Below are 20,063 nucleotides of genomic sequence, written 5' to 3'. Positions count from 1 at the left end.
GCTCCAGATGTTCTTCATCTCCGTCCTGTCTGCCGTCTGAGCTCCTCCTGCCTCGCCCTGTGCCAGGCTGGGGAGCGGATGCAGATCCCTGAGAGGCAGTGAGGGGTCATTCCCCAACAACCCTGCGAGCCTCCTGAATCCTTTCCCCACGCTGGCGGGTTCCGGGGCGCTGGGGTCACTCGCAGGCCAGCTTCCCGTCGAAACTGGAGAGGGCGATGGCGAAAGCCTGCAGGGCGCACAGCGGGTACCGGTAGTCGAGGGTGAAGACGTCCTCGGCCACGCGGCCAAACTGCAGCAAGATATAGTCGGCTGTGGACACAAGACGTGGGTGGAAGCGAGGTCTCCTGGCACCCACATCTTGGCAGACAGAGCTTTCGGCATTACAGGAAGTCTCTCTCCCTTGCTTTGGGGTCCCAACCATCAGCCACCATCTCAGTTACACCAGTCCCTGTGTAAAACCCCAGGACAGGGAATCTGCCTTACCTGTTGCTGCCCAGGGCCATGCCTACAGCCTACTTAGTCAAACTTACCTGTCAAATTTACCCAAGCCCAGAGCCCTTCCTTTCCGGCTTCTCTATTGTCTTTTGGCCCCATTCTTTTCTTTCCTCTCTCAGCCACCAAGTCCCACCCAGCCCCTATCCTGTCTCTGATCCAAGTTGCCAATTTCAATCTCCACACCTCCCTCAGCATCTATAGGAACAGGAAGCTGCTAAAAATACCCCCAAACTCAGGCAGACCAGGCTCCACTAGAAACATGATCTGGAGAACAGTCCCAAAGCCATGGGACAGGTGACACTGGGGCATCCCATCCCTAGGACGGAGTGGGGGAATGGGAGCTTACTCCCTGTTGCCCCAACGCTGTGAACCTGGGAGATATCCTATCCCAAACTTCCTCATCCTAGTGAGACCTCTCCCAGGCTTGTAACGGACATTTTTACTTAATTGTGTTGCGGGTACATCTTATTTCACTAACTTTTCAAAGATAATCCTTTGACCTCACTTAAGAGAAGACATAGAGTATGAAATAAAAAATGCTTGATTAATATTCCCTGCTACTAAAAGGCAACCATCTTTTTTTCTTTTTTGAGACAGAGTCTCACTGTGTCAGCCTTGTTAGAGTGCTGTGGTGTAACAGCTCACAGCAACCTCAAACTCTTGGGCTTAAGTGATGCTCTTGCCTCAGCCTCCCAAGTAGCTGGGACTACCAGTGTCTGCCACAATGCCCAGCAATTTTTTGGTTGCAGTCCTCATTGTTGTTTAGCAGGCCCGGGCCGGGCTTGAACCCACCAACTTCGGTGTATGTGGCTTGTGCCCTACTCACTGAGCTACGGGCGCGGAGCTAAAGGCAACCATCTTGAAGGGGTTAAGAGCATGGGCCCTGTAGCCAGACTTCCAGGGTTCTAATCCCAGCTCTACCTCTTACTAGCTATGTGACCTTGGGCAAGTAACTTAAGCTCTCTGTGCCTCAATTTTCTCATCTGCCAAATAGGAATAATAATACCTTCCTCAGCACTGTTGAAGGGATTTAGTGATTCCATATTTATAAGATCCTGAGAACAGTGTTTGCCACATAGAAACCAGTGTGTAAGTTTTGTGAAATAAATTTTGAGGGCTAATGTAACTGCCCAGAGGAGCCAAGAAACTTTGGGTAGAAGGCCGCCCTCTCTGAGCCTCAGTACCCTCTTTGACCTCAAAGGGGTTGGGCTCTCAGTGGTTTTCAAACAGTAGCAGCTCAAATCTCCCTTCAACACAATGTTGCCCAGAATGTTTCAGTATTACCCTACTGCCTTGGTCAGTGCTGGAATGAGAACCTGGAACAATGGGCCCCAAAACACCTCTTTGGATGATTGGAGTATCTGAGTCTCCTGGGAGCATACAATCAATGCCTATGGAGAAGAGAGTGACCTTGCTGGATGTCTCAGCTCCAGGGTAAATTTCAGGGCAAGCTAGTGTGTGTGTGTGAGAGAGAGAGAGGGAAAGGGTTGTGGGGAGGCTCCAGGGACAGTAGGGGTCCTGGCTCGGTGCCTGTAGCTTAGTGGTTAGGGCGCCAGACACATGCACTGGGGCTGGCTGGTGGGTTCGTACCCAGCCTGAGACTGCTAAATAATAATGACAACAACAACAAAGAAATAATTGGGCATTGTGGCAGGCGCCTGTGGTCCCAGCTACTTGGGAGACTGAGGCAAGAGAATTGCTTAAGCCCAAGAGTTTGAGGTTGCTGTGAGCTATGACGCTACAGCACTTTACTGAAGGTGACATAATGAGACTCCATCTCAAAAAAAAAAAGTATGGGGTGGTGCCTGTGGCTCAAGGAGTAGGGTGCCCGTCCCATATGCTGGAGGTGGTGGGTTCAAACCTAGCCCCAGCCAAAAACCAGAAAAAAAAAAAAAAGAAAAGTATGGGTCCTGCAGGTAGTGGGAAAGAGCCTGCCCTAGGCCCTCAGATACTCACGGTCATCAGCGTGGACAATCTGGAAGTTCTTAACTGAAGCCTGGGTGACCCGGCCTTGAAAGTTCAGGGTATAGGAGCCACTGTCTTCATTCCAAACAGGTGGCTTGTTGTGCAGTTCAATGAGACTCTCCAGTGTTTTGTTCTGCCAGCGCACCAGCAGCCCGTCGCTGGCCTGGGGTTCCCAGACGGGGAGTAAATAAGGATAGGGCAGTTAGAGGTGGCCATGATTGCTCAGGACTGACCAGAGAAGGGGCCTGGACACCTGTGCATGCCCTTGCGTGTGTGTGCAGTATGCAGCTTGGAGATCAACATCCATTCAGGGTATTTTCAAGAGCATGCTTGGCATCTGTGGTGTCCTGAGGACAGGGTGCATGTCTGTGAAAATGGGGCTTTGTGGGATGCTAAAGTGGAGGGCCAGAAAATGGAAAGGGACTTCTGGTACGCAGTAGATGCTTTATGCCTTTAGTACTCAAGTGGTCTTAGGAGATGACCACACACCACACGTGATTATAAACAGATAATTCAAGACCTCAGAGTAGAGGCTCACACCTGTAATCCTAGCACTTTGGGAGGCCTAGGAAAGAGATCCCTTGAGCCTAGGAATTTGAGGTTGCAGTGAGCTATGATGACTCCACTGCAGTCTAGCCAGGGGACAGAGTAAGACTGTATCTCCACAAAGAAGAAAAGACCTAAGAGGAGCACACAGTTGAGCTCGGGGAGGGAGATGGGTAAGTAAAAGAAAGGGTCCTTAGAGGAGAGTTTCTGAAAGGAAGGCCCAGTGTCTGTATAATGGTGCTCTTCATATATTTTTTTTCCTGAGTTTCCTTGTCACCTGTTCCTGGGTTAGAGTGAGTCCACTCAAGATTATCTCCTCCAAGAAACCTTCCTGACTCCACAGCTGACTTAGACGCTGCAGTTCTAAGCTTCCACAACATCTTGCTCTTACTATTCCTACCCCTGCACTGTGATTGACAGAATTAGATACTCTAAGGGTAAGAAGAATAGTATTTTGTTACATTTGTGTGCCTGCCTCAGTTTCCCTCACAATAGGGTGCTGTGAGGAGTTAATAAATTAATAGCACATGCACTGTTATTTGAGCAGTTCCTGGCACAGAGTAGGTGCTTAGTAAATACCAGATATTACCTTATCATGTTGATTTTGGATCTCCGGTGTCTGGCACTGAGTGTGTGTTTAGTGAATGTTTATAGAATGGATGAACTGTGGGGATGATGAAGAGACCTAAAGCAGCACCACATAGTTCTTACCAAGCCCAAAAAGGGAAGGAGGCACTGCCTCTGGAGGATTTCTGTGTTTATCCAGGCATGGAAGGAGCAACTATGGGACCCATAGGCTGAGTGAACCCTCAAGACCAGGCCTCCCATGGCTGGTGTCCCGAGGTCAGCCTGGCCTCTGATTACAGCATGACTTTCCAGCAGGGAAGGACATATGATCAGCTGACAGGGGTATTACTTTTCATTGTAAATGAGTACAGTGACATCAGTCTCCTGTGAGTATGGGGCATACGAGTCATCATGGGCTTATCTGCCCAGCAGTGCTAGCAGAGCATAGGACTGATGCTCTGAGGGAGGCCATGTCTCTCCAGGGCATCTCTTCACCTTGTTCTTTGCCCCATACATACACAAAACAATCTTTGCTTTTTAAAACAGAAGTCATGTGATTTCTTTGCTCAAAACTCTGCTAGGCTTCCCATTTCTTCCAGAGTAAAAACCGGTTATACAGGCCCTATCTGACCTGATCTCTCTCCAACACCCAGATACCCTCCTGTCACAGGGCCTTTGCACTGGCTCTTCCCTTTGCCTGGATGCCTTTTGTCCATCTATCTGTAGGCTCTCTGCCTCATTGTCCCAGAGGCCCACTCTGACCACTGTATTTAATATCAAAGCCTACACACACACACTTGTCATCTCCTGTTCCTGTTTGACTTTTTCCCATAGTCTTTATCACCTTCTAACACTCCACAGTTTACTTATTTATCATGATCATCATGTATTGCCTGTCTCCTTTCACTAGAATGCCAGCTTCTAGAGGGCAGATCTTTGTCCACTGATGTCTTCCAGGTATCCAGAATAATACTTGGCTCTCAATATGTGTGTTCAGTGGATATATAAATAAATGTAATAGATGAATTTGATTTAAACTCTGAAAAAAGCCCAAAAGCCCATTGTGATTATTTCAGTGAATTCAATAATAAAAAACTCTCCAATCCATTCCACAATTTGCCAGAATGAATTTGTGCTGCAGTGGTTCTCAACCTGTGGGTCACGACCCCTTTGGGGGTCGAACAACCCTTTCATAGGGGTCAATTCATACGATTCATATAATTCATAATAGTAGCAAAATTACAGTTAATGAAGTAGTAACAAAAATAATTGTATGGTTGGAGGTTACCACAACATGAGGAACTGTATTAGAGAGTTGCGGCATTAGGAAGGTTGAGAACCACTGTACTAGAGGGTGATGGGTGTGCTTAAAGGTTGGGTATTGGGTAAGCTGAGTCCCCCCCACCCATTGCTTCCCTAGAGTGGGTTACATAGATAGCAGGACCGTCAAGGACAGGGGTCAGAGAGATGCAGGGCTCACATTTCGGGGCCGGATGGGGACCCTCTCATTGTCCGAACTCATGCCAGGAATGATGACTGTCATGCGCCGCGGACCACGGAATCCCAGCACATTGGTTTCCTGGGAGGGAGATACCTGTCAGTCTGGCCTCTGTAATGGAAAAGGCCTGGCACATAGGACGGGCAGAGTTCTTACGTAGATCACAGCTGCCAGCTCCTGTCGAAGGCTCCCCACATCAGAGCTGCCTCCACGCTGGGGGTTCTGCCCATTGTCAAAGACAGTAAAGCGGTTCCCCAGGAGGTTGGACCTGCAAGCAGGGTGACGCTGAGGCTGGGGCTGAGGGGGATTCCACATCCCTGCCCTAAGACCCTTCTACATAGTCAAGCAGTTTTGAGAGCTTCTTGCATGAAGGGTGGAGATGTCTTGGGAGCAAGCAATTCTTGTCCCCAGCCCCAGGCTTCCCTCTATGGGGAGGTCTTTTTAAAAGTTGGACCTACAAGAAGACTGGGCAGTGTTCAAATCCTAGTTCCATCTCTTACTAGCTGTGGGACTCTAGCCCAGTTACTTAACTCTCTGAGCCTCAACTCCTTCTATAAAATGGGGGAAACTCTTGGAAAAAAACCCTTATTTGGGTGATAAGAGGATTAAATGGTTTCTAAATAGGTTACTTAGAACTATGTCTGACACATAGGCAGGCCTTATAAAAATTTTATTAAATACATAAAAGAAATAGGCTTGGCACCTGTAGCACAGTGGTTACAGTGCTGGCCACTTGGACCGAGGCTGGCAGGTTTGAACATGGCCCGGGCCAACTAAACAACAATTCGAACTGCTACAAAAAAATGGCCGGGTCTTGTGGCAGGTGCCTGTAGTCCCAGCTACTTGGGAGGCTGAGGCAAGAGAATTGCTTAAGCCCAAGAGTTTGAGATTGCTGTGAGCTGTGATGGCACAGCACTCTACTGACATAGTGACAGTCTCAAAAAAAATAATAATAAATAATAAATAATAATAAATAAATAAAAGAAGTAAGGCCCGCCTCAGGGATTTAACCTCACCTGCTGACCTCTCAGTTTTGTGGTGGGGATTAGAAGAGGTAGCACAGAGTAGGGCTGAATATTTGTTTATTCATTCACTCAGTTAATTTGTTGAGTAGGTACTACCCTGTTTCCCCGAAAATAAGGCAGTGTCTTATTTTAAGGTGTGCTCCCAAAGATGCACTAGGTCTTATTTTCAGGGGACGTCTTATCTTTCCTGTAAGTAGGTCTTATTTTTGGAGGATGTCTTATTTTCGGGGAAACAGGGTGTGTGTATATATATATATATATATACCAAGTGCCAGGAAGTCAAGCATAAACAAGGCATGGTCCCAGCTCCTCAGGGAGCTTATGCTCAACTGCAAGAGGGCCCTAGACAGCTGTGGGGATCACAGGGGTGCTCGTTAGAAATGCAGAATCTCAGCTCAGCGCCTGTGACTCAAGCGGCTAAGGCACCAGCCACAAACACCTGAGCTGGCGGATTCGAATCCAGCCTGGGCCCGCCAAACAACAATGACAGCTGCAACCAAAAAATAGCTGGGCGTTGTGGCGGGCACCTGTAGTAGTCCCAGCTACTTGGGAGCCAGAGGCAAAAGAATCACTTAAGCCGGAGAGTTTGAGGTTGCTGTGAGTTGTAATGCCACAGCACTCTACCTAGAGTGACAGCTTGAGGCTCTGTGTCACAAAAAAGAAAAAAAAGAAATGCAGAATCTCAGGCCCCTGAGGCAAGAGAATCACTTAAGCCCAGGAGTTGGAGATTGCTGTGAGCTGTGATAGCACAGCACTCTACACAGGGCAACAGCTTGAGGCTCTGTCTGAACAAACAAACAAACAAAAAAAAAAGGTCCACTGCAGACTCACTGAACCATTTCAACAAGATTCCCCTGTGATCTATGGACATCAAAGTGTGAGAGGTCCTGGGCAAAGGGGCATTTCCAGAGTGTCCAATGTGGTGGGCGCTCTGCCAGGCACAACAGGACAGAGGTGACTAGCTATGGTACTCTTGCTGACCCAAGCCTCCACCAGAAAACCCAGCCCCACCTCAGCTTCCCAATGAAGTTCTCCCCTCCCCGGGACAGGTTGGTAGGGTCGCTGGAGATGAGGTAATTGGCTGTCTTGCTCCGTTTCCGTTTCCTGCCAGCCAAGAGGAACACCTAGGGACAAGGGTGACAAGTGAGAGGATGAGAAGGGAAGATGAGGGAGGATGGAGGTGGGGCTTGGGAAAAGAGGCCTGTTTGTCCCATGGCCACATCCTGGCCCCAGACCCTCCCTCAGCCTGGGTCATGGAACCTCTGCTCTCCCGCCTACCCACCTTCTTCTCCGTGTCCAGGTGCAGGAAGTAGGAGGGGTACATGCCCCGGTCCATGCCCTTCTTGTCCCGTGTCAGCCGGCAACGAACCGTCCGGCCCTGGGGAGCAGGCCGGAGCACAAACTCCCGGGGTTCGTCCACCTCCACAGGGGGAGATGGGGCCCTTTCCTCCTTCTGGCGGGGCAGAGGGTGTGTGCATCAGCCCCAGAGCACCAGCTCCCCCACCCTCAGCAGGTCCCAGTGCAGGGTCGTAGGCAGCACTGCCAGGACAACTCACCGCCTTCTGCATGCAGAGAGAACAGAGAGGCCAGCTAGAGCCCAGCGTGTCTCTTGAGGCTCAGTACTCCCCATCATGCCTCCCAGCAGCCCAGCCCAGCTATGGAAGGAGGCTCTGCAGAGCTCTGTGCTTTATTATTTTTCTGTTTAGCCTGTGATTGTTGGTTAGGAGCCCAGGCTCTGAAGCCAGACTGTCTAGGTTCAAATCCTGGTTCCACTACTAACCATCTGTCATGTTTGTTAAGTTTAACCACACCATGACTCAATTTTTTCATCTGCAAAGTGGGTACGGTGGGGGTGGATACGTGGAACAGACCTTACTTAATTTAATACTTAACACACACTGTATAAACACTACCGATGCGCTCTAGTTCTAAGCACTTTCCAAATGTTCATTTAGTTAACCCTCACAGCAGCTCACTGAGGTCATGGTCCCCAGTGTACAGATGAAGAGGCTGAGGTTCTTCATCTTGGGAATCTAAGTAATTTGCCCAATTCACATAAACAACTAAGAGGTGGAGCTTCTAAAAGCTCGAGAGCCATTAGAAAGACCTTCCTTCATGTGGACACTGATAGCCAGTGGGCTGAGGCTGACAGAATGTATTGCTATGTTCTAAGCCCGTGTTAGCTACTACTACAATAGTTAGCATACAGTAAATACCCAATGAATGTGGTAACCAGCCTTCAGGAGGGCTCCCACAACCCCTGCCTCCTGGTACTTAATCCCCTGTGTAGTACCCTCCCAGTGTTCTGGGGTTGCTCTTCATGACCAATAGAATATGGCAGAAATGATGGGGGGATGTCACTTAACAAGGCCAGGTCATAAAAGATATTGTGGGCTAGGTGTGGGTGGTGCATGCCTGTAATCAGGAGTTTGAGACCAGCCTGATGAAAAGCAAGACCCCATCTCTAATCAGAGTAGAAAGACTCTGTCTCAAAAAAAAAAAAGAAAAGAAATGGATCCTTCCTTTCCACTCAAGCTTTCAGAATGAGGGCATCCCCAGCTGACATCTTGACTGCAACCTCATGAGAGACCCTGAGTCTGAACTATCCTGCTAAGCCACTCCTGGATTTCTGACTCAGAAATCCACTAAGAAAGCAAATGCTTGTTTTTGTGTTTGTTTGTTTTAGAGATAAGAATCTCACTCTGTTACCCAGACTAGAGTGCCATGGCATCAGCCTAGCTCACAGCAATTTCAAACTCCCGGGCTCAAGTGATCCTCCTGCCTCACCATCCCCAGTAGCTGGGACTACAGGGTCCTGCCACAAAGCCCAGCTAATTTTTCTATCTTTAAGAGAGAGTTTTTCTCTTGCTCAGGCTGGTCTCAAACTCCTGAGCTCAAGTGATCCTCCTACCTTGAGCCTCCCAGAGTGATAGGATTACAGGTGTGAACCACTTTGCCCAGCCAGTAAATGCTGGTTTTTGTTTTTTGGCCTTTTTTTTTTGAGACAGAATCTCACCATGTCGCCCTCAGTAAAGTGCTGTGGCATCACAGTTCACAGCAACCTCAAACTCTTGGGCTTAAGTGATTCTCTTGCCTCAGACTCCCAAGTGGCTGGAACTACAGGTGCCCACCACAACGCCCGCCACAATGCCCTATAGTAAATGCTGTTTTAAAACACTAAGTTTGGGAGGTGATTTGTTATACAGCAATACCTAGTTAATACACGAATGAATTAATAAGCACACTTTGCTCATTGAGAAACTTCCAATAACTATTTGGTAACATATGACCCTAGGATGGCCTGTTGACTCCACAAAGGCCCCTTCTGTCCTCAAAAAAGCCTGGTGTCTTTTTTTCTACTTTTTTTTTGTGGTTTTCGGCCAGGGCTGGGCTTGAACCTGCCACCTCCGGCATATGGGACTGGTGCCCTACTCCTTTGAGCCACAGGCGCCGCCCTTTTTTTTTTTTTTTTTTTAGAGACAGAGTCTCACTTTATCACCTTTGGTAGAGTGCTGTCGTGTCACAGCTCACAGCAACCTCCAACTCCTGGGTTTAGGGATTCTCTTGCCTCAGCCTCCCAAGTAGCTGGGACTACAGACACCTGCCACAATGCCCAGCTATTTTTTTGTTGCAGTTTGGCCAGGGCTAGGTTTGAACCCACCACCCTTGGTATATGGGGCCAGCGCCCTACTCACTGAGCCACAGGCGCCACCCCTTTTTTTTCTTTTTGAGACAGAGTCTCACTATATTGCCCTGGGTAGAGTGCCATGGCGCCACAGCTCACAGCAACCTCAAATTCTTGGGCTTTAGTGATTCTCTTGCCTCAGCCTCCTAAGTAGCTAGGACTACAGGCACCTGCCACAGTGCCTGGCTATTTGCCTGGTGTCTTTTGTCCTTATGTTCTGTTCTCCACATAAGGAGAGCCAAGCCTCTGAGCCCAACTTTCCAATAGGGAGAGCATGGCCTGCCAGCCTGGGTGGTGCATTTGAGGATTAAATGCTATTCATGAGCCACCAGGAAGCCCTGATGTGCTGTAGTTGACCATTTTTGCTTAGGGTAGATTTGTAGTGTGTGTGAGATGAGGCTGGTGTAGGGCAGCAAGCCCTTAGCTCAGGGGTAAGTGACCATCTGTTCTCCACTCGAGGCTGCTCTGGAATGTGATGTGGAGAAAGCCAGAGCTTGTTCAAACGCTTCCACAGCTGTAAATTTCAAAAGCCTACTGGGCTCGGCGCCTGTGGCTCAAGCGGCTAAGGCGCCAGCCACATACACCTGAGCTGGCGGGTTTGAATCCAGCCTGGGCCCACCAAACAACAATGATGGCTGCAACCAAAAAAAAAGAGCCGGGCATTGTGGTGAGCGCCTGTAGTCCCAGCTACTTGGGAGGTGGAGGCAGGAGAATCGCTTGAGCCCAGGAGTTGGAGGTTGTTGTGAGCTGTGATGCCATGGCACTCTGCCTGGGGTGACAGCTTGAGGCTCTGTCTTAAAAAAGAAAAAAAAAAAAAGCCTACTGTATTGAAAGCTGCTGTGCAGTTATATTCCTCCTGGGAGATAATAAACTGGCCTTTCAGTTTATACATCAGCATTTGGTGATCTTGGTTGATGTGAATCAGTCCCCCAAGACCTCACCACTCCTGCACAAATTAATAAACCCATAAAGCTAAGACCCAGGCCCTACCATTGAGGTGATTATTTATTTTTTGAGACAAAATCTTATTATGTCACCCTCTGTAGAGTACTGTAGCATCACAGCTCACAGCAACCTCAAACTCTTAGGCTTAAGCGATTCTCTTGCCTCAGCCTCCCAAGTAGTGGGACTACAGGCAACTGCCACAATGCCCAGCTTTTTTTTTTTTTTTTATAGTAGTTGCCATTATTGTTTAGCAGGCCCAGGCAGGGCTCAAATCCGCCAGCCTCAGTGTATGTGGCTGGCACCATAACTACTGAGCTGGTGTTGAACCCCATTGAAGTGATTTTGCCACTAGTGGAAACCTATTTTTCAAAGATTTTCATCACTTTCTCTCTCTTGGTTGGACCTTCCTCTTCTACTTACTCTAGCTTATGTGTGTTGGTTTCTGAGTCCTGTTTATGTGCAGGGGCAATATTCAAAATAATTAACAACCTGTTCTGCCTGTGAATAATGCATGTCAGAATGGACACTGGTATGCTGGAGGCCCCTGACAATCAGGTATTAACCTTTTAGTTGCTGGATTGTGGAGTTGCTGGGAGGTCAGGAAGTCCTGGGCTGGGTAGCAAGAAAGAACTGGTACAACTGACTATCAGTATGCCCAAAGCTGTGTACACATGTGTCTCTATGTCTGTGTGCACCAATTCCTAGGTACATGAGGGACCGTGAGGGCAACTCTAGCTGTGTCTGATGGTTACACAGCAGAGGGGAGGCTTCAGAGACCAGATGACCAGGCTGACCTCACAAATGCCTTCCTTCTCTGTTCCCACAAACCTGGTGCCCTTTTCTCAGATTTTAATCCCACGTGACACCAAGGCACCCTGCAGGCCTCTGCTACTGCTCCCTGAAGGGACCTCAGCCCTCTTCTTTGGGCCCCAACCTTTTTGCCTTTTCCTTTTGCTTTGCCCTTCTGATTGCTGTTCTTGGTCGCCACAGCTGCCACATCCTCTTCCTCCTCTTCCTCCTCCTTCCTCTCCTCTTCGAGGCCTTTGGGAGTGCCTGGGCATGGAAGAAGAAACAAAGGTGTTCATTCCCTACCCTGATTTGCAAAGTGCTTCCAACACTTGTGTTTCATTTGGATTCTGTCCACAGCCACAAGAGGGTCAATCTCATGTTCTCATTGCCAGAAGCTCAGAAAGGCTGATGTCTGCCTGAGACCACATAGCTATCAAAGCAGAGGTCATGATGCCCTCATGTTTTCTGAGTCTAGAACCCATACTCCTCACCTGGCCCTGCACCACATAACATAAGGATACCCCAGCTCCCCACTCCCAGGACCTCTTCAAGGTATCATGGCACCAGAAGCCATTGTCACCCACCTTTTTTCTTCAAAGCTTTTTCGGCAGGGCTGTCATCCCCAACCAGAAACATGGCTGTGGGGAGCTTCTTCTTCAATCTGCCCGGGCTCACTGAGGGGTCCTTGTCAGCCTCCCCAGACTCTGCAAGCATGGATGTGAAAAGGTCACAGCCCTCACCACATCCAGGATCCCTTATTCCTCCCCAGGCCAGGCTCACCTTTCTTCTTTGTCTTCCTCATTTTGGTCCCCTCTCCTACCGGGGCTTCATTCTTCTTAACTCGAAGAGGTTTGGATGTGGGGTCAGGGCTTCCTAGATTCCCTGGAAACGGAAGATGGGGTTAGACAAAGAAGGAGCCTACTGGGGCTGAGGGTTGCCTCCAGCCCACTTATCTGCCTTTCAGCACTCATTCGCTTCTTAGTTCTCAGGGAGGCTAGAGCTGCACAAGGTCCACAGTCTGCTTTCTGTTTCTCTTGGGTTTTTTCTCCCCAAGTCCAAAAAGATGCTGGACAAACAGCAGCAGATTTATAAGCAGTTAATGAATGAAGGCCTTCCAACTGAGCTTCCGAGTCCTGCCTTCTGCCCGTCTCTGCCTAGAAGCCTTCCCGGGCCACTGTTAGAGTATGCTCTCTCTCCCTCAGAGGCCCAGGGTTCTAGCACTGATAGCTGGATGATGAAGTGCCCAAACCAGGGAGCCACCACCCAGGGATACATCACCACAGAGAATTTATTCAGCAATTTCTGGCTGGGCACAGTGGCTCACGCCTGGAATCCTAGCACTGGAATCTCAGGCTGGTCCGGAGTTTGAGACCAGCCTGAGCAAAACCAAGACCCTGTCTGTACTAAAAATATAGAAAAATTAGCTGGGTATTGTGGCAGGCACTCGTAGTCCCAGCTATTGTGGAGGCTGAGGCAAGAAGATCATTAAAGCCCAAGAGTTTGAGGTCACTATGAGGTAGGCTGACACCATAGCACTCTAGCCAGGGCAACAGAATAAGAAGACTCTGTCTCGGGTGGTGCCTGTGGCTCAGTGGGTAGGGCGCTGGCCCCATATACTGAGGGTAGCGGGTCCAAACCTGGCCTTGGCCAAACTGCAACAGAAAAATAGCCTGGCGTTGTGGCAGGTGCCTGTAGTCCCAGCTACTTGGGAGGCTGAGGAAGGAGAATCGCCTAAGCCCAGAGTTGGAGCTGAGATGCCACAGCACTCTACCGAGGGCAATAAAGTGAGACTCTGTCTCTACAAAAAAAGAAGACTCTGTCTCAAAACAAAACACCCAAAAAGCAATTTCCTTTTACTATAGTCACTTTGATACTTTTATAAACATTGTAATAATAATTCACATTAAGTTAAAAACAAAAACTAAACATAAATTACAACTAAATCTTCTGCCATCTCTTGGCTCAATGTACCCTTACCCTAGGCAGGGCCAGGTGGGACTGGGGTGGAGGATGGCATATATTGATCTGTGTCCTTAAGGTAGAAACTATTAGAGGAAAAACCCTCTGGTCGGGGCACTAGGTACCTTTTCCAGGTCTCAACTCCTGTGTATCCCTCTGTACCCTTGACACCCACCCTTTGCACTCTGGGCCTTAGCCTTTCTCTCTTTCATGTCTGCAGAAGACTTCTCCTTGAGGGGCTTCTTAGGAGGCAGAGGGGTTTTCTCTTTCTTTTCTTCCTCTTCCTCATCATCTGTATCGTCTTCCTCCTCATCCTCTGTAGATAAAAACTCCCCGTAATGGGGGATCTGGTACCCCCCTTCTCTGGGGAGTCCAGTTCCCACAGACTGCTGGGAAGTGGAGATTGGGCAGAGGGGTGAGAGCCTGTCCTTTTGAAACAGGGACAGTAGGAGTTCTGGCACTCTCCTGGAAGAAGGAGGGTGGCCCCCCAGTCTCAGGGCCTACCAGTCAGGAGAGTGAGCTGGAGTTGGAAGAGTCCTATTCCTCCTTCCCTGCCACCCGCCTCTCTTCCCTCAATCTCCTCTTGTTCTTCCCTTTCTACTGCATCCACCGGGCGTCTTCCTGTCCTTTCTGTCTCTGCTTCTGACCTTGAGTCTGGGCTACTCCTGGCTCCTAGCTGTAGTTAAGGCAAAACCTTTAACTTCAGGCCCCGCACTCTGGGAGGCCCAGGCAGGTGGATTGCCTGAGCTCACGAGTTGGAGACCAGCCTGAGCCAGAGTGAGACCTCGTTTCTAAAAAATAGCCCTGCACCGTGGCCGGCGCCCGTAGTCCCAGCTACTCCGAGGCTGAGGCAAGAGAATCACTTGAGGTTGCTGTGAGCTGTGATGCCATGGCACTCTACCGAGGGTGACAAAGCGTGTCTCAAAAACAAAACAAACACACACCATTAACTTCGCTATGTCTGTTTCCCCATCTGTAAAATGGGGAAAAGAACAAGAGAATCAACCTCATAAGGTTGCTGTTTAGCACAATACCTGGCTCAAAGGCAAGGCCAGATACGTGGGGGCTGTTTTCTGCCGGTGCGGCTGTTCCAGTGCAGCCCCCGCTCTCCCGCCCTTCCTTCCCAGCCTCTCTCACCGTCCTCGGCGTCTGGGGCTCGGGCTACCAGGAAGGTTTCCCGGGGGTCGCGCTTCTTCGCCTCGGGGTCCCTGAGGAACTTGGTGTAGACGGTGGGCTCCGGGGCCTTGGCCGGGGCGGCGGCAGGCTCCTCCCGCGGCCGCCCCCTCCGCCCGGCTGAGCGGAGACGCGGGGTTCAGGCGGGGTCCACTAAGCTGGGGCGCGCCGCCCGCGGCCTCCTCACCCTGCGGGTCCCTCTGGCTTCCGTTTGCACCTTCACCCCCTCCACACACAGCCCTACACCCCGGTTTCATTCTCTTTCCCCCTTCCCCGCCTGTCCCCTCGCCCCGCGGATCCAGGGCACAGTACCTCCCTCGGGTCCCTTCCTGCTGCGACCCTCACCCGCGCCTCCAGCTCTCCGGGGCTTGGACCCCGTGGGGCCGGGGGACTCAGGGGCCTCCGGCTTCTTCTTCCTCAGCCTCTGTTCCGGGGCGGGTCGCTGCAGAGTGGGGGTCAAAGAGAGGCCAAGGAAGGAAAGGGGGGTTCCGAGGGCTGCCCGTCACCTCTAATCCCTTGAGCCGCCAGAAATAACTGCGGATTATCTGCAGGGACCGCAGCCCCCTTATTGGGGTAAGGAAAGATGACCCCTTCCACACACCACTACCTTTCCAATGCCCCAGAGTCCCAGTTCCTCTCCTGGGTGATCCGTGCCCCTAACACCTATCCGCCCCTCTCAACTCCAGATAAGCACCCCCCAGGTGCTGCTGAGGGGACCTTTCCCACCCCCAGACTCTCTACCCTGAATGGGTTTACAGGCAATGGTACCTCTCTGCTTCTTTTCCAAGCGGGGTGACATACCTGCTTGGGGCGCCGCTGGACCTCCGGGCTCAGGCCTTCTTCCTCATGCCCACTGAGGGTAGCAAAAGAATCAGCCTCTCTCTCTCACCCTTCCCTGCCCACCACCCCCAGCTCCTCCATCTGGATGCTCTGGTGTTCAGGTAGGGGTCGTAAGGGGCTTCAGACCTGTCTGAGGCCCACACCTCTCGGAGGGTTTCGTCCTGCAGCGGCATGGTGCATTCACCTATCTGCAGCCCCTTCTCTGGCCAAGCTGCAGGTGGAGGAGCCTACAGCTAATCCCGGCTCAACTTCACCCCCACCTCCCAGGACTCAAGAGGTGGAGGCCAGGCTGCACTGCGGGAGGTGAGACAGCTCAGGACCGGACCCTCCCCTACTGGCCCAGGCCTCCAGGGACCGATCTGGAGTGCTCCCAAGTTCTTCTCAGACCCCTACTCCATAGCTAAAGGTACCAGCTCCACGCTGCTGCCCAGGAGCTCTTTGGGTTATAGGTGCCCATCTGTAATTTGGCTGTGGTTAGTGTGGGAAGAAAATATCAGACTGGATCCTGTATTCATCTTTATTTCTCATAAAAAGTAAGAACTACGGGCAGTGCCTATAGCTCAGTCCACAGGGCGCCAGCCACATACACCTAGGGTGGTGGATTCAAACGGGACCCAGGCCTGTTAAGCAAAAAAAAAAAAGTAAGAACTACGATTTACTTATATTTAATATATGATTGACAGAGGCACATGTATATAATTTATAAAGAAATATGCTTATATTGGGGGTGTACACTTAAATATTTTTTTTTCTGATGGGTACTTTTTATTATTTTTTCTTTTTTGAGACGGTCTCAAGCTGTTGACCTGGGTAGAGTGCTGTGGCATCACAGCTCACAGCAACCTCAAACTCCTGGGCTTAAGCCATTCTCTTGACTCAGCCTCCAGAGTAGTGGGACTACAGGCGCCTGCCAGAATGCTTGACTAGTTTTTTCCAATTTTTTTTTTTTTTTTTTTTGTAGAGACTGGGTTTCGCTTGTTCAGGATGTTCTTGAACTTCTGAGTGCAGATGATCCACTCTCCTGGGCCTCACAGAGTGCTAGGATTACAGGTGTAAGCAACCTTGCCCAGCCTGTTTTTTTTTTTTTTTGAGACAAAATCTCACTCTGTCATCTGGGCTAGAGCACCATGGTGTCAGCCTAGCTCACAACAACTTCTAACTCCTGAGCTTGAGACATCCTCCTGCCTTAGCCTCTCAAGTAGCTAAAACTGCACGTACATGCCACCATGCTCAGCTGATTTTTCTTTATTATTATTATTATTTGAGACAGAGCCTGAAGCTGTCACCCTGGGTAGAGTGCTGTGGCATCACAGCTCACAGCAACCTCCAACTCCTGGGCTTAAGCGATTCTCTTGCCTTAGCCTCCCAAGTAGCTGGGACTATAGGCACCTGCCACAATGCCCAGCCATTTTTTGGTTGTAGTTGTCATTGCTGTTTGGCAGGCCCAGGCTGGATTCGAACCCATCAGCTCTGGTGTATGTGGCCAGTGCCTTAGTCACTTGAGCTACAGGCGCTGAGCCTATTTTTATTTATTTATTTATTTAGACAGAGTCTCACTTTGTTGCCCTTGGTAGAATGCTGTGGTGTCACAGCTCACAGCAACCCCAAACTCTTAGGCTTAAGTGATTCTTTTGCCTCAGCCTCCCATGTAGGGGAACTGACCCACAGGCCCCAGTGCCCGGCTATTTTTAGAGATGAAGTCTCGCTCTGGGTCAGGTGATCTCAAACCTGTGAGCTCAGGCTATCCACCCGCCTCAGCCTCCCAGATTGCTAGGATTACAGGTGTGAGCCAGCCCCTTTTATTATTTTTTTGAGATATAATCTCACTCTGGCACAATGGGTAGAGTGCCATGGCGTCATCATAGCTCACGGCAACCTCAAACTCTTGGGCTTGAGTAATCCTCTTGCCTCAGCCTCACGAGTAGCTGGGACTACAGGTGTCCGCCGTAATGTCCAGCTACTTTTAGAGACGGGGTCTCTCTCTTGTTCAGGCTGGCCTCAAACTCCTGAGCTCAAGCAATCTACCCGTCTTGGCCAACTTTTGAGTGAGTGCATTCTTTATTTCATTTAGTTCTCCCAAGAGTCCAGTGAGGTAGGCAGGATAGAGGTAGAGAAACTGAGGTGAAGTGACTTGCTCAGTGTCAGCCAGATAGTAAAGCAGCTAAGCTGGGGCTTGACTCCAGATCTGTCCCCTGTCAGAACTTTTGCTCTGACCCTTGCTATTTTGATACAGTCCCAAGGATTAGACATGGAGTTTGAATGAAACAGTCCGGGTTTTTGTCTTTCTTCACTTCCTTGCTCCATCTGTTACAGATTTGCCATAATTAATCTCTCTAAAATACTACTTCTTCACCTTTGCTCAAAAACATTCATTGGCTCCTATTGCCTGAGTATTGAGTTTAATGTGTTGGGGTGGCATTCAAGGTTCTCCCTGATCTGGCCCCAGTCTGCCTTTCTAACTGCAGGGTTGCCCCACGCCGTGCTTTTCATCCTGCCACGCAGGCTTACTTTGCTGCCTCTAGCTTCCTCTCCTGCCTTTCCTCAGGCTGGTCACTCCTAGAATACCCTCCCTATTCCATGAAACCTATCCAGCTCTAAACAGCCCTCAAGTCCCCACCTCTGGGAGTCTTTAGTCCTCACTTACCTTTGAATATATGATAAAAATGGCATTTATTGACCACCTACTGTGTGTCAGCCTGCTGGCTCCCATTCTTCCTCCACCCTCACAATAATATTTATGAGGCAAACACTAACACACTAATATTAAAGGTGAGGAAACTAGAAGCTGAGTCAGTCAATAAATATTTCCTGAGCACCTATTATGTGCTAAGTGCTGTGCTAAGTAAGTACTGGCCACACAGTGATGAACAAAATGGAGCCCTCCTGGAGCTTATATTCTTGTGAGAAAGACAAATAATAAAGACATAAATACTCAAGGGCGGTGCCTGTGGCTCACTGAGTAGGGTGCTGGCCCCATATCCGGCCAAACTGTAACAAAATAGCCGGGTGTTGTGGCAGGTGCCTGTAGTCCCAGCTACTTGGGAGGCTGAGGCAAGAGAACGGAGGTTGCTGTGAGCTGTGACACCACAGCACTCTATGGAGGGCAATAGAGTGAGACTGTTTAAAAAAAAAAGAAAAAAGACATAAATACCCCAATTCATTATAATTATAATGATCTCATTATTATTAATTGTTATAAATGCAAAAAAAAAAAAAAAAAAGAGGTTGCATGAACATAGCAGGTGGGATCCAGTCTAGATGTAGAGAACAGACAAGGCTGTGTGAAGAGGGAATTTTAAAACTGAAATCTGAAGGATTTCAAAGACGAAATGAGCATGCTCCAGGCACAAGACACAGCATGTGCAAGCTGCTTCCAGGTAGCAAGGAGCTTAGTGCATTGGAGCAGTGCCACTCCCAGGACCAGAGCAAGAGGGCCCTGCCTGAGACCTGCACTTCACAGGGCTCCTGAGGACTTGAAACTCCACACAAATACATTCCTAAGAACCAAGAGTAGGCCCTTACCCCTCGGGGGACCTGGGGTGCATGCTCATGTAGCAGGACCAAAAACCTGAACACCCACACTGCTCTGTCCCCAGGAACACTTCTGCATGTCTCTCACCTTCTGTCCTCAAACCACAGGTGCCTGTACCCAAATTTGAGGGAGGTGTGTGGGCTGAGCTGCAGCCAGTATCCCAGATGGAAATTACCTTGGGCTGAAGAAAGGATTTGAGTGGCAGAAGGTCTTAGGTAAGAGAAAAGATACACAACTTTCTCAGATCTTTCCTTTCTGGGTGCACAGAACAGGTAATAGGTGTCCATTTTTTGCTTCTCTTCATGATTTGGAGGTTCTTGTATATTAGCATGATGTTCATAACAGCTGCACATGGCAGCTAAGGAACTTTAGACAATATCAAACAATTCCTACTGCTGTTAAATTGGCATATATGTAAATCTTGACATAGCGTGAAGTATAATGGAGATTCCCTTTTTTTTTTCCCTCAGACAGCCACTCATTCTTTTGTTGCTTGGCCAGAATGCAGTGGTTTCATCATATAATAGCTCACCGCTACCTCAAACTCTTGGGCTCAAGTGATCCTTCTGCCTCAGCCTCTGGAGTAGCTGGGACTACAGCTGCCTGCCACCATGCCCAGATAATTTTACTATTTTTTTTTGTAGAGATGGGGTCTCCATCTTGCTCTGGCTGGTCTTGAACTCCTGAGCTCAGCATGCCTGCCTCAACCTTCCAGAGTACTAGGATTGCAGGTGTGAGCTACCAGGCCTAACCAGCTGAAAATATTCTTTATACTGAATATTATTTTACAAACTTACTTTTTTCTAAAAATAACAGGATGGATTAAAATGTCAAAAAATCATCTAAGTTATGCTGGGCTTGGTGGCTCACATCTGTAATACTAGCACTTTGGGAGGCTAAGGTGGGAGGATTGCTTAAGTTCAGGAATTCAAGACCAGCCTGAGCAAGAATGAGACCCCCATCTCTTCTAAGCCTCTTGAGTAGCTGGGACTATAAACACCCAGCACAATACCCAGCTAATTTTTCCTATTTTTAGTAGAGTCA

The 20,063-nt window shown here is 49.3% G+C and overlaps 1 protein-coding gene across 1 annotated transcript; it reads right to left on the bottom strand.

Moving 5' to 3' along the window:
- Nucleotides 1-39: 39 nt before the first annotated feature.
- Nucleotides 40-15,660, bottom strand: TULP1 (TUB like protein 1). Its single transcript, XM_053603716.1, has 15 exons — nt 15,614-15,660; nt 15,449-15,500; nt 14,999-15,089; nt 14,603-14,767; nt 13,650-13,790; nt 12,296-12,397; nt 12,100-12,219; nt 11,661-11,779; nt 7,653-7,658; nt 7,379-7,549; nt 7,108-7,220; nt 5,228-5,339; nt 5,054-5,152; nt 2,452-2,623; nt 40-309 (listed from the first exon to the last, which is right to left on the bottom strand). Exons 1-15 carry the CDS (start codon nt 15,658-15,660, stop codon nt 176-178), a joined length of 1,644 nt encoding a protein of 547 aa, XP_053459691.1. The 3' UTR covers nt 40-175.
- Nucleotides 15,661-20,063: the final 4,403 nt, after the last annotated feature.

The sequence above is a fragment of the Nycticebus coucang genome, chromosome 9 (genome assembly GCF_027406575.1).
Source record: "Nycticebus coucang isolate mNycCou1 chromosome 9, mNycCou1.pri, whole genome shotgun sequence".
Lineage (NCBI taxonomy): Eukaryota > Metazoa > Chordata > Mammalia > Primates > Lorisidae > Nycticebus > Nycticebus coucang.
Note: the sequence above shows the minus strand (reverse complement) of the source record. Positions and strands in the feature narration are given on the sequence as shown.